General features: G+C 41.8%; 1 protein-coding gene across 15 annotated transcripts in view; it reads left to right on the forward strand.

Moving 5' to 3' along the window:
- cacna1g (calcium channel, voltage-dependent, T type, alpha 1G subunit) overlaps positions 1 to 12,650 on the forward strand; it is a 173,533-nt gene that overhangs the window by 83,429 nt on the left and 77,454 nt on the right. For 11 of the 15 annotated variants that reach the window (XM_084343142.1, XM_084343143.1, XM_084343132.1 and 8 more), the window contains 4 exons: positions 7,746 to 7,839; positions 10,527 to 10,708; positions 11,217 to 11,555; positions 11,981 to 12,160. In XM_084343142.1, coding sequence (XP_084199268.1) covers positions 7,746 to 7,839; positions 10,527 to 10,708; positions 11,217 to 11,555; positions 11,981 to 12,160 — 795 coding nt within the window. The remainder of the gene's footprint in view (positions 1 to 7,745; positions 7,840 to 10,526; positions 10,709 to 11,216; positions 11,556 to 11,980; positions 12,161 to 12,650) is intronic. The other 4 variants (XM_084343140.1, XM_084343133.1, XM_084343134.1 and 1 more) reach the window with 2 other exon arrangements.

Genomic DNA, 12,650 nt, shown 5'->3' on the forward strand with positions numbered 1-12,650 from the left:
CCCCTCTGCCCTCCCTATCCACCCGTTCTCCTCATCCTTCCCTACAGAGGCTTTCCAGTTATGTGTCAGATCTCTCAACAGCCACAGCTTGGAGGTCGCCTTCTTCTTATTAATGTACACAGTAGCAGGATTACTCAAAGTATATGTAGGTCAGTTTTTATGTTCTACGTCTGGCTTTTGTGCAAAATTGTGGCTGATTTACAAGCCAGCATAGATCATTTATCACATACACTAATGCAGATAATAAAAACCTATGTTATGGACCAGTGTCTTAAAGGGCTGTTCCACCCAAATAACGAAAATTGTTCTACTGTATTGCCTAACCTGCTGTTGCCAAGCAAGTCGTTTCAATTTTATTCACAAAGGTTTAGAGATCCTCACTGCTGAATGTCTTGCTGCCAACCCAATTCAATAGAGTACTGAAGTGGGAAGTAAGAGTACAGTTCATTTTCTGCATAGACCGTATCTGGTGGCTGGCAATTGGAGGTTTTCCAAGGCTTGAATGAAACTCTCCCGAATGAATCATCAGTACAGAAGATGAGTAACTTCGTTTGAAAATATCTGGTTCTTTGTTTGAAAAAACAGAAAAACACAAAGATACAAGCCTGTGTAGATAAGAATGCGAAGAGGGAAGTGAGCTACAACTCCGAACAGGCATTCTGGTGGACATCCAATCACAGGGTGTAAATTTAACAGCATCCAGAAGCTATAGATTAGGTTTTGTACAAACCTGATGAAATGCTGAGCAGCTTAAATCAAACTGCTGGTTTCTCCTCTATAGGAATTAGAGTGCAGCTCGGGGCACATTTTTCAGGCCTAGGGTTAGGGAAATGGGCCGAGTCCGAGAGAGTCGTAATCATGTCTGACCCAAACAGGCGTTCTGTTTTTTTCATCCGAACCCAACTCGAGCCCAACGCAGTTAATGTAAGCTGAACCACTGAGTGTGTGTTACCCTGTCACGCAGAGTCTCACATGAATGTTTGTCACCTGGAAGTTACAAAAAGCCTGGATTTTGCTTTTAATTGCTTTAATTATCATGAAAATAACAAACCCAGGCACTTAACAGGACATATAGCCCCAACAAAAGTAGTCGGTAATTTAATATCATTTATTTTTACATTATGTTTTCACTAAAAAAACGTGTCAATTGACGTGACCAAATCCAACCCATGCTCTAATAAGAATTGCCGCTGAGGCTTGTGGGTATTGTAGTATTTAGATCTACCTGTCTTACCAAACTGAAGGAAAAGACATGATTTTGCAGAAGCAGAGTTGAAAATTAGAGCTGATGACCATAACCCAACATAAACTAATCCACAGTGGCTCAATAAGTGGCTAAACAAAATACTGAGAACTGTTTTCAGCAAGGTGTGTGGATTATCCTGACTAAATAGCATCGATTTAGAAAGACAATCGGAATTTGATTTTGAGTAATTTTTCATTCCCTGCACCACAGATGGCATTACATGCATGTCCACTGTACTGGGGCGACGGTACAAGTCTCAGCAATTGAAATCTCTGTGCCTCTGTTGAACCATCATAGCTAAATACCAGTATGGGTCTTACTGTAATGGCCCAAGTTTCTTACTATTGAATCACAAATTCAGTTTGTTCACCAAGCAAAGGACCTCTAACATGGCTGCCAGAGAATGTGTCACATAATCTAAAAGTCCTCTAACCTGCTTCTTGCATGATGCCCCAGCTGTTAAAAAAACTAACCGGGGCGGTGTGTGACTGTGCAGTGGAGTTTAGGAAAGACAACAAAGTGCTAAAACACTTGCATCACTTTGCTGTGTGTTTTTCTTTCTGTTCTCGTTCTCTTTCAAAAGCAGACTTCACATCAAACCTCAGATTGAATGCTCACCTCCCAGCAGCCCTCCACCCCTCCACCCCTCTCTTTTTTCTTTCCAGCCTCGGGGTAAGAACGTTGCACCCGCAATGCCAAAAATCCCCCTCTGTTTTATCTGGCTGGAGGGTAGAGATGAAGTGAGGAGAGAGGGGGATCAGGGCGGACGGGTGCTGGCTTTTTGGGAGGCCCCGGCACAGCCAGATAAATTCCAGACAAGAAGATGAGAGCTAATAAAGAGGGGGGAGGGGGGGGTGGTCAACTGTTTTGGCATGACTCTGGTTATTAAGTGGGGGCCAGTACACTCTGTGAAATGAAGACTTTTAAAAAAAGATGATGGAAAGTTTTGTCCTCTTGTCCTCTTACTTTACACTGTTGAGTGCTACCCAGACTCGATCCAGAAGCTTCCAATGGGCAAATATTCCAAAGTTTTTCTTTTTAATTTTGTAATGCAACAGCCTACTGTGCGTCCTGAGCTTACAATGGGGATTTGAGTTGAGTCTGCTGGCTGGCGTGATGGTTAAACCTGTTGTTATAGTTTTAGTCTCCTGTTTTACCTCTTATTACAACTGTCAGTACACTCTGTACTTTGTATACCTTGTATTTACTATCTGTCTGTGGATGTTCAGGGCTGCCGATATTAAAATGAAATAATTTGATCGAATATAAATTTGACTTAAAATCATTTTCCCTTTTATTTTCAAGTTAATGCTGCACATTATCAGCCAATTTATAAATGAACATGGAAAGTCAATCATTCCATTTTATTATCACGAGGGTAGTGTTATGCTATACTGAGAATGATTTGCAAGTGAAGTTTTTCATTTTGTTTTTGATTTTGGCAGTGACCATGCATTTTCAGCTAGCAGCGTGGGTTAGGCCAACACTTTGTTCCAGACTGAAATATCTCAAGAACTATTGGATGGATAGCCATGAAATTTGGTACAGACATTTATGACCCTCTCAGGATGAATTATAATGACTTTGGCAATCCCTTATATTTTAAACAAGCACTGCCAGGTTACAAAAAAAAGTATTTGCCCATTACTTTGGCTCAGCTTTCCTTTGGATTTATTGCAAATTAGCAAAACTTAACATGCTTACACAATGAAATAAACGGTCAATATGGCAAACTGTACACTGAAGTTCAGGATGCAGATTGCCAGTTTGTAATATATGAGAAAGGATATTTATGTTAGTGGTAATGTAGTAGTAACAGAGTTTTCATTTTAATTCCCAGAGTGGCAGTAATCACCAGTTTTGAAATATGGATATGAGAGCTAGATCTTCATCTTCTTCAGATTTGAATGTTTGTACACAGACATTACATTATTTTGCAATTTTGATTGAATGATTTCATTTAAATATTGGTATCCCTGGGCTTCAAACCTGTATTGCTGTTGTGTCATTAATGCCTTGGTGTTACTTTAGAGGTTTATTACTGCAGCACAGTTGTCCAATCCAATTCTAACCCTGAGGAGTCTCAAACGCAGCTGTGGTAGGATACAATTTTGGTGGACACACACACACACACACACACACACACACACACACACACACACACACACACACACAATTACCTATCGACATCCATTCTCTATCTCCCATTTACACCCTTTTTGAAGTGAGGTGATTGAGATCCCCTGTGGGCTGCTGGTGTCTATTATTGTCTGGCTATCAGCAGCAGGACTGGTCTGGCCCATCTCCTGCTCTCACCACCGTGCTCAAATTGGGGTGCTGGAGTGTAAACAAGCTATCCAAAAAAACGTGCCTATTTCAGGACCTGGGATTTCCCTCGAGTCCAGCCCTCGAGTCCCCTTCTACTCACCGATCTTGTCTGAATTCATAGTATACACCACACCAACATACCGTCAGTAATATAATCCGGCTAACATCTCCTCCCTACCCCAGATAAGTATTAAAACCAAAATTTGCAAAGGCTTCTCCTCCTTCCAGTCTTATTTCTGCTCCTCCCAAAATACCTTAATCTGGAAGTTTAAAGAACGTAACATCTTTTTTGGGAGGATAATTTTTTAATTCACTCTGGCAGGAGTTTTCTGACAGCTGAGATACAAATTAACATCTCCCTGAGAAGAATTTACATGCATGAGGTACTAGAGAACGAAAAGGGTAAAAAATAGGAAAAGGAAAGAGGCAGAGAACAGCCACAGAAAAAAGCAGGAGGACATTTGGAAGATCAGAATCAGGTCTAAGCTGGATTAATCTCTTCCTTGGAGTCGAAGTCTAAACTGTGCTCTGCACACCTGACAATCAGAGGATTAGGGCAGAGCAGGTCTTAGGTCAGCTCGATCTTTTGACACAATCAGTCAGTACTGTGCAGTTTAAACTACTCTATCTGTCCTGACATGGTAGTGCCACCTGTGATATGTCAAAGTTTTGGAATGCTGCTGCACTAAGATTAGACCAGACTAGAGAAGTCTGTCTACTGATAAAAGTTTGTCATAGCAGGCAATAAAAACGTATTTATATTATTCCCTTAAAGTAATCACCACTGTACTATTGCTGACATAAGGAGCCAAGAGAAGTACTAACCTCAGTGTATATTATATACTATATATAGATTTTTTTGATTTTGGTAAATATCTGCATAAAAATGAATTCTGTATGTAGTGACATTATGCTAGTGTTTTAGTCCTGCATGGATTAGAAGCTATCTGCTTTCATTGGCTTCTATTGGAAAAGTTAAACGCCTTACCCATACATGAAAACAATCAATGTGAAGCTGCAGCGGGGTATTCAATAATGTGCACGACAAAAAAATGTGTGCTTTTACTGAAAAGATGGTGGTGGGCTGTAGAAATTGTTTGAATAAGATATTAAAGGCTGACTCCACCAATTTTATTGAAAAAGTAAAAGTGTGTTCACAGGTCTCGAGGAGTGATGCTGCATATGTGAAAAAAGTAGTATAAAGCCTTTTGTCAGCTTCCTCTGGAGCCAGAAAAGGCTTAATACTACTTTTTCACATATGTAGTTGTACTCCTTAAAGAGCTGCCCTTGAAGCTTTTAATGTGATAAAAAAATATATGAATAGGCATCATTTTACAAATTCTGGAATATATATTTAACTATCATCTCACACTGTTTGAGGTGCGTTCAGACAGAAACTAAAGCAATTTCTTTCAAATTTGACCACTGGACAGTTATATAGCCAGTAATGTGTGTGGTCAGAGTGTGCCTGTGTTTTTATGGAGCAGCTCACTCACCAGGAACTCTAGTTCTCTCTGTAATTTTCCTCTATCCACACTTTTCATCTTTGTTGGTTTATTATATAGAGCTAGGTAAAGGCCTTGGGATGAGCTCATATTTTAAAACCGAGTGCCTCATGACTACTTGCTTCTTTTATATTGACTTTATATACACTCACATTGCCCCTAAAATCCACTTACATTTAGTCTTAACACCTTTGCATTGCTCTTTGCACTGTTCAACATGTCTCTGACATATAACAGGCTTGAGCGTGGAGAACCACAGCAACCAATCTATGGAGGACAAGTGATGATGGCTTTTTCTTGTCGAGTAAACTGATAAACCTAAGTTTTGAAACCCTGGATCAGTTCCTGAAAGCCAGCTGTTTTGTCTGTGTGCCTCAGAAAGGAGAGATGAGGGTCAAGTTGTCCCGTCGCTCTTCACCTGGGCCTGTCAGGTCTGGTCCTTGTGCTTATACTACAAGGTCCTCACAACAAAGCCTCTGGCTTAGCTCTGAATTTCCTGTGAGTACGCACACACTCTGTCACACTGACCTTTACACTGACTGGAGGCTTCTGCAGATACAAGCTCCTATCTGGCCACCGCTCAGCAGGAACCGAAACCAAGACCAGCTGCTCTCCTCTCTTTCCCCCCTCCCTGAAGAAGAGAGAGAGGGAGAGGAGATACAGTAAGGTTGAGCACCCACAATGCTTAGTGCTAATGCTCCACTGGGTTTGTCCTATCACAGCTGTCCTGTCTGATTGATTGTGTGTGGGTTGATGAGCCCAGCAGGAGACGGGGCTCTCGCTGTGGTTAAAACAGATTTTATTTTTAAATTTATGTCTGGTGATAAATTGTTGTGGGTGTGGTTGTGGGAAGCAGCATGTGTGATGGTGGATGTGGGAACATTTGTCTTTATGCCCAAACATTTCTAAAACATATACTACTGTTTGAATCACCTGCCACAAAAGCTTGACTCAGTATACAAAGATGGCAGAGAGGACTAGTCAAAATTTTGAATTGGTCTGTAGAAAGTCCTCTTTATAAATGGAAGGTATTTTTGATTAGAGCATTGCAGAAAGAGTAATGTTTTGTACATGCAGAACAAAACGCTGTTCAATGGTGGCTAATTACAGTTTAAGCTTATTCAATCTAACCACCGTTCATCTTGCGAGGGGCTAAAATCCATGGCAATCCATCCGATAGTTGTTGAGATATTACATATAAAAACAAAAATGTCAGTCTCATGGTGGCACTAGAGGGAAAGTCAGGGGACTTAACTAATGTGAAACATTGGTGGAGTTACCCTTTAAATGGGTTTTGGATACAATAACGATAACAAATAATGCCCTTCTATTTATATTTTATATCTTGCATTTTAAGTAGCCATTCCCAGGTGCTCCATGTTTCCTTCTGTGACCCAACATTTTAAGTAGGAACAAACCATTGGCATAAATAAGTAGATGCGGAAAACTAGACGAGCAGGGTAACCACTGCAATGTCTACGTAGCCCGAGAGTTGTCTGTTCTCCCAGTTCATTAGCATCCGCTTTACTTACCTAATTTTCCCACACTTCACAGGTTCAGGGAAATCGGTCTGGGGCACATAAATATACAGAAATAGTGGTTTTAACCACAAGAGGGAAAAAATGCAAATTGGTGCCCCAAAGATAGGCCTACCCAACACCCCAGCAGTAAACAATAAGCAGTATATCCACACCTGCTTTGTCTTTCTCTCAAACTCATGGGGAGCATCAAGAAAGTAATTTGTTAGTTTAAAAGGAGGTGCATGGTGATTAGGTCCTGAGGCGTTTCTGCACAGTTTATTCACTTTGCTACCACAGAGGTCTGACTCACTGGGTCGGCATTCTATTAATCCAGCATCCACCTGGCACACTTGCACATATTAATGGAGTCTGCAGGCTCTGGCATAGAGCAACACATGCAGGCAGGCACTCTGAGTCTCACTGCAGTAGGTTTGTAAGTGGAAGACAGTGTTAAGCAGAGGCTAGAAGAGAGTAATTAAGCGCCTGAGAAAAGTCTGTGAGCGATAGTAAAGAAGGGGAAAGATATGTAAATGTGAGATAATGAGAGGGACTCGTTTTGACATCGCTGTGTGGAACAATGATAGAGAACAAAACAATGCATAAACAGTTCTGCTGTTCTGACAAAAGTTAAACTGGGTTGCTGATTTATTGATTACACCACAATGAAGTACGCTCGGAGTGTGTTGTGTGTCTGTGAAGTGTGAAATTGTAGATCTAGCAACCACACTGAAGCTCTCTTGTATCTGTTTGCGGGTCACTGAAAGTAAAAAGAATTGCCATACGGCCAATGTGTTTCTGTACAACAACTTGAACTTGTTGCATTTTCCCAGTTGAGTTTCAGTGTGGTTTCTCCTTGCATGGCGACACTTTACAAAGTTAATCTTTCTCACCCTCTCTCTGTACCCTTTGACCTTTAACCTTTGGGATCAGGGAGACCACAACCTCACTTGTCTGCTTACAAGAGGGGGGTTGCCTCTAGCAACTGATCCGAGGTCAGATCTGAACGAGGATTGATGCAACATTGAGGCTGAGATACAGCTAAGCAGGGATCGGTGCTTAGAGGCAACTTCAACCCACCTGCTTCCTGTAAACAGAGAGCTTCACAGGTGTTTTTCTCTAACACTTTGTGTGCCTTTGTGTGTCAAGGGTGATGCTTCTAAATCAGGTTCGGAGATTGATTCCTGTGCACGAAGTATGGAGGATGTTAACGGCAGCAAGAAGGATTTGGCAGCCTCTGCAGGTGAGGCATGCATGTTAACCCTTTCACGTATGGTGGACATTTATTTGAAAGCCATTTTTAATGATTCAAGCACTCCAGCTTGAACCATGTCCTAAGGTGGCAGACCCCGAAAGCCTTGTCTGCAATTATAGACCATATCCATATGGATGTCATTTTCCTGTGATGTCATGCATAGGGTGGGAACATTGAATGCCAGGATAATGTTGCATTTTTATCATTTGCCACTTCCTGGTTGATCAGCAACTGAAATGATGAAGAAGAGTAAAACTATTTCAAGGTAAAATGACATAATTGCCTTTAGCTAGCGTTAGCCTCGGCCATTTTCTAGCTAAAATTACCGATTGATCACAACAAGTGTGTTTCACTTCTAGGCTTAGAAAAGGGTGTCCAAGATGTAGGTTGATATTTTAGGCTTAATTTCTCCCTTTCATATCGTATCTTGTAAAGCTATCAAACAGTATTGTTAGCTAGAAAGTGGCTGAATGCTAATGTTAGCATTGTCTAATGAAAGCTTACGTTGTCTATCCTGATTTCCACTATCCAATGTATTTTCAGTTGCTGATTAATCAGGAAGTGATGAAATGATTAATTGTTAAATTCCCTGTGTTTACAGGACTCTCAAACTGGAACACAGCACTACCACATTCTAGCTTGGACAGCTATGTGGACTGTTGTCTTTGGCTCTTTGTCATTGAGATATTATTATCAGAACACCAGACAGTCAAAAATATTCAACTTTTTACATATTACAATACAATATTATACTATATTTCAACTTAATACAATAAGGTATTAGAAATACTTTTAAACTTTTAATAATGTTCATTCGACATTATGCATCAAAAGCTATTCTGCCTTATTGACTTGTCATCAGATTTGATCTAAATATAGGTCCAGTTGGCAGAATATACCCTTCGGTGCAACTCATCCTCTGTTTTCATATATTTTCAGTCACAGAAAAACATATACAAGAAAAATATTATCAAAATCAGAATACAAATATTTCTTATCTTATTTAGTTTCAAAAATATTGTTTTAACCTGTCTGATTTTCTAAGAATAAAATGATGTGACAGTTATCCCTGAATCATTTTTTATACAGTTGGTGCATGGTGTCCACTGCAATGGACATTTGTGTAACTCCTTTAAAAATATTAAGTTATTGGCATCATTTATTATTTGTTTAGGAGTAAAACAAATGTTTTAAAAGTATTACTTTGCGATTTAATGATAGTGTTTTAACTCTAAATAACACATATTGCATTCCTGCACTCTGCTATGAGAATTTGCAAAAGGATTGAACTCAACCTTCTGTGTGATTTATAAGTCCCTGTTACAAACACTCCGCAAAACTTGTACCATCTGTGTTTACTGCTGGCATTTCCCCTCCCTAATCTTTAGTAGATCCCTGAAGATTAGACACCATTTTGTTTCCTGACAAAATGTATGTATTGTTGTGATACAACAGTGAGTAAGGTCGAAGGCAATTGAGAGTATACCCCGTGCAAACATTGTCCCACCTGTTCCATTTCTGCGGTCTACTGTTCTCACTCTTTTCCCCTCTGGCTTCCCAACCACACTCAGTGGGCACGTGGCTGGATGTCTCCCTGCACAGCATCAAACCAGTACAGCAGTCTCATCCATAATTCCTCATACACCAGTTTCCATCCCCTCTAATTACTATTCGTGCAGACTGAAGAGCCCGATGGAAACGCTACTGTATGGGTGTACAACTCCCAGACGTACAGTATCATCTCCCCTTCAGCCATGTCAGATGCTCTGTATAAAAACCGCTTACATAGCTGGAAGAGCCTAATATATATCTGCTAGGCCTTGGATAAAGGCTGGAAGACGGAGGAATTAGCGTTATTAAAGTTGCATTGCCTGCTGCATGTCATGTATTTGTATTGCTGCCAAACATAATATTCTCTCCCACGCATCCCATAAGATTAATGCCTGGCTGAAATATTCATGTTGCTCAACAGTATGAGGCATCCATTTTTAAGTAAGCTGTGCTGCTGTGATACTGAGGGTGCACCCCTGTGGCACTCCTGCCCATGCGCCAACTCTTCCTGCAATTCACCCTACTTTTATTCAGTTTAGCATTTTTATTGTTCTCTATGAAGCTTTTTTTGTTGTCTCCCCCTGTCTCTCACTTCTTTTACTTTAGCTCAATCCCATTTCCAATTTGTATCCCTCCCCCTTGTTTTTAAGTGCATAGTGGTTGAAACCTCCCCCTATGACATTGGATGACCCTTCAAGACCCTCATACATCATCAGTAGCCGTCGATGGTGTTTATGTAAACAAACGTTTGAAACACGTCAAAATGCAAAAAATCAGCAATAACAATGTAACGTTAGCAAGCTAGGCAGTTAGCTCTTGATGCATCTAACAAGTAGCAATGCTTGTTATAAAGAAAAGGACCATAAGAGTCATTGAAATGTGCTTTTGAGAAACCATCGATTGGAGGGCCATGTAGCCCTGGCACTTTGCCCTATCCCTCCATCCCAACAAGAATCAGGACACCATACCCCTGGGTGTGAACACTCAAAACTGAGGGGTACGGCTAAGTGGTAGGGACAAGGTTTGTATCGAGGTTAGGGTTTGGTTGATCAATCAGACAAACACAACTCGAGACTGGTCCCCTTTGTTCTGCTCCACTCCTAACCCACAAAATTCTCTACTAGTAGTGCCTGTAAACGGCCATGTGGACCTGAAGACCAACTTGACTCCACCACTAATCACCCACACGGCTGCGACCCCCATGCCCGTACCTAAGTTGCCCGTCGGAGCTGACCCCATCCTGGGCTACGAGTCCCGCAGGGGCAGCAGCGTCTCCATGGACCCGGCCTGCTATGACAAATCACCGGTTCGTATATTTCTTCTCACATACACCCAAAGCATGTAGCTATCACGTGTAATAACTGTGTTGCGGGATGTCAGAAAGCCAACGTCCATACATGTGTAAAGGGATAAGTGCCAGGAATTATTCCCACCCCCCACAGCCACCACCCAGCTTTCCCCTGAGTGTCTCCCTGAATTCCTTGTACGTGTCCTGCTGATGTGTGGAGGTCATAATGATTGATTCTGATTAATGTGGCATGCGGTCCGACACTCTACTTACTGCTGCCACTGCCACTCTTTATTTGACAAACTGATGATCGGGATAAAGACCTGAGAAAATAAGCCCAGATCTCTACATCTGCTCCTGTCTGCCTGCCCGCAGGAATCTCTATTCAGTTCAGCTCCCCTAAAGCTGAGTCAATCCAATTCAGCTCAGTTTACGTGCATGAAAGAGCAACACTGGCAGAGTACCAAGGTCCAAGATCAACATTTTTACATGTTGTCCTTCTTGTTAAACTTTTTTTCTGCTCCAGACCAGTGCCCGGAGCACTTCTCCCCATGCCCCATGGAGCTCTGGGAGCGGCTGGACCAGCCGACGGTCCAGCTGGAATAGCGTGAGTCGTGCGCCGTCACTCAAACGTCAGAAGCGGCAGTCTGGGGAACGACGGTCACTCCTGTCCGGGGAGGGTGGCTCCAGCTCGGACGACGGGGAAGGTGGAGGAGAAGGAGGAGGCGGGTTGATGGAGGATGATGACGCCTCTCTGGCCAGGACAGACTCCATGTCGCAGTCGCAGAGAGGGCCCCGACACCGGAGGATGGAGTCTGTGGAGACTCGGAGCTCCATGGATTTGCCCCCTGATACTCTGCTGCAGGTAGATTCTGTGAATGCATCAGTTTCTACCTTTGACTAATATCTGGGGTGGGACTGTGCAAGTAGAAACTACATTGATACCACAATCTCCACAAAGTCCTGCTCCCTTCACAGTAGTAACTTTTACTGTACATCTTAAAATGGTCAGATTTTTATGGCATTTTTCTTTGTTGCACTAACTGCATTGTTACTCCAAAGCATTGTTCTGAGCAGAACATGCCAAAATGAACTCACACAGCTTCAGGGTATGACTATGAATACAAACATTATTGGCCCTATTTAAACAATCTATGGTGCGTGGTCTAAAGCACAAGGTGCAAGTGTGTAGTAAAAGGGAGTCCAACTCCCTTTTACTAGTTAAATGGCGGATAATCTGGGTGCAAAGTAAATTTGGCAAAGTAAATTTCTGGTTATTTCCCTGTACAGGTTCCCTCCCTGTACCGCTCAGCCAGTATGCACAGCTCCAGACCCCCCTCACTGGGCCACTTACGGCCCCAGGAGCACAGCGACTGCAACGGGAAGGGGTCTCCGTCAACTCTGGGCCCCACACAAGTTTCTCTGGAGGACAACACTGAAGACGAAAACGCGGAAGAGGAGGTAACCCTGGTCAGTCTGGACGCACGTTCGCTGGCAGCTTCTTCATGATCAAAAATCTCTTTTCGAGCATGTTAAAAACAGGAGAATCGTTTCTAGGGTTTAGAATCAGGATTAGGTGTACATACAGGTTCTGGTTGATGATATAGATGTCAGAGTTGGGAAGGTTGCAAGATTGATGCAGATGATGCCAAACAAATATATGTATAGATACTAATACCATGTCGTAATATTCATCTTTATGGGAAGATGAAACATGGGAGCAGACCATATGGATATTCCTACATTAGTTAAAGTCAATAAAAGATCATCTGCAAATAACAATAATTAAGTTTACTGTATGTTTACCTGTATTGATACGCACATTTTCTCCATTATTGCCACTGCAAAAGGAATGGGGAGAGAGGGGAAGCCCTGTCCAGTTTAAGCCTTATAAGCTTTCTTAAGTTTAGGGTAATTTGTTTAATAATAATTTTAGCTCAGCTATGTGTGTTGTGTTTGT

Source organism: Pagrus pagrus, assembly GCF_965226575.1.
Source record: "Pagrus pagrus genome assembly, chromosome: 21".
Lineage (NCBI taxonomy): Eukaryota > Metazoa > Chordata > Actinopteri > Spariformes > Sparidae > Pagrus > Pagrus pagrus.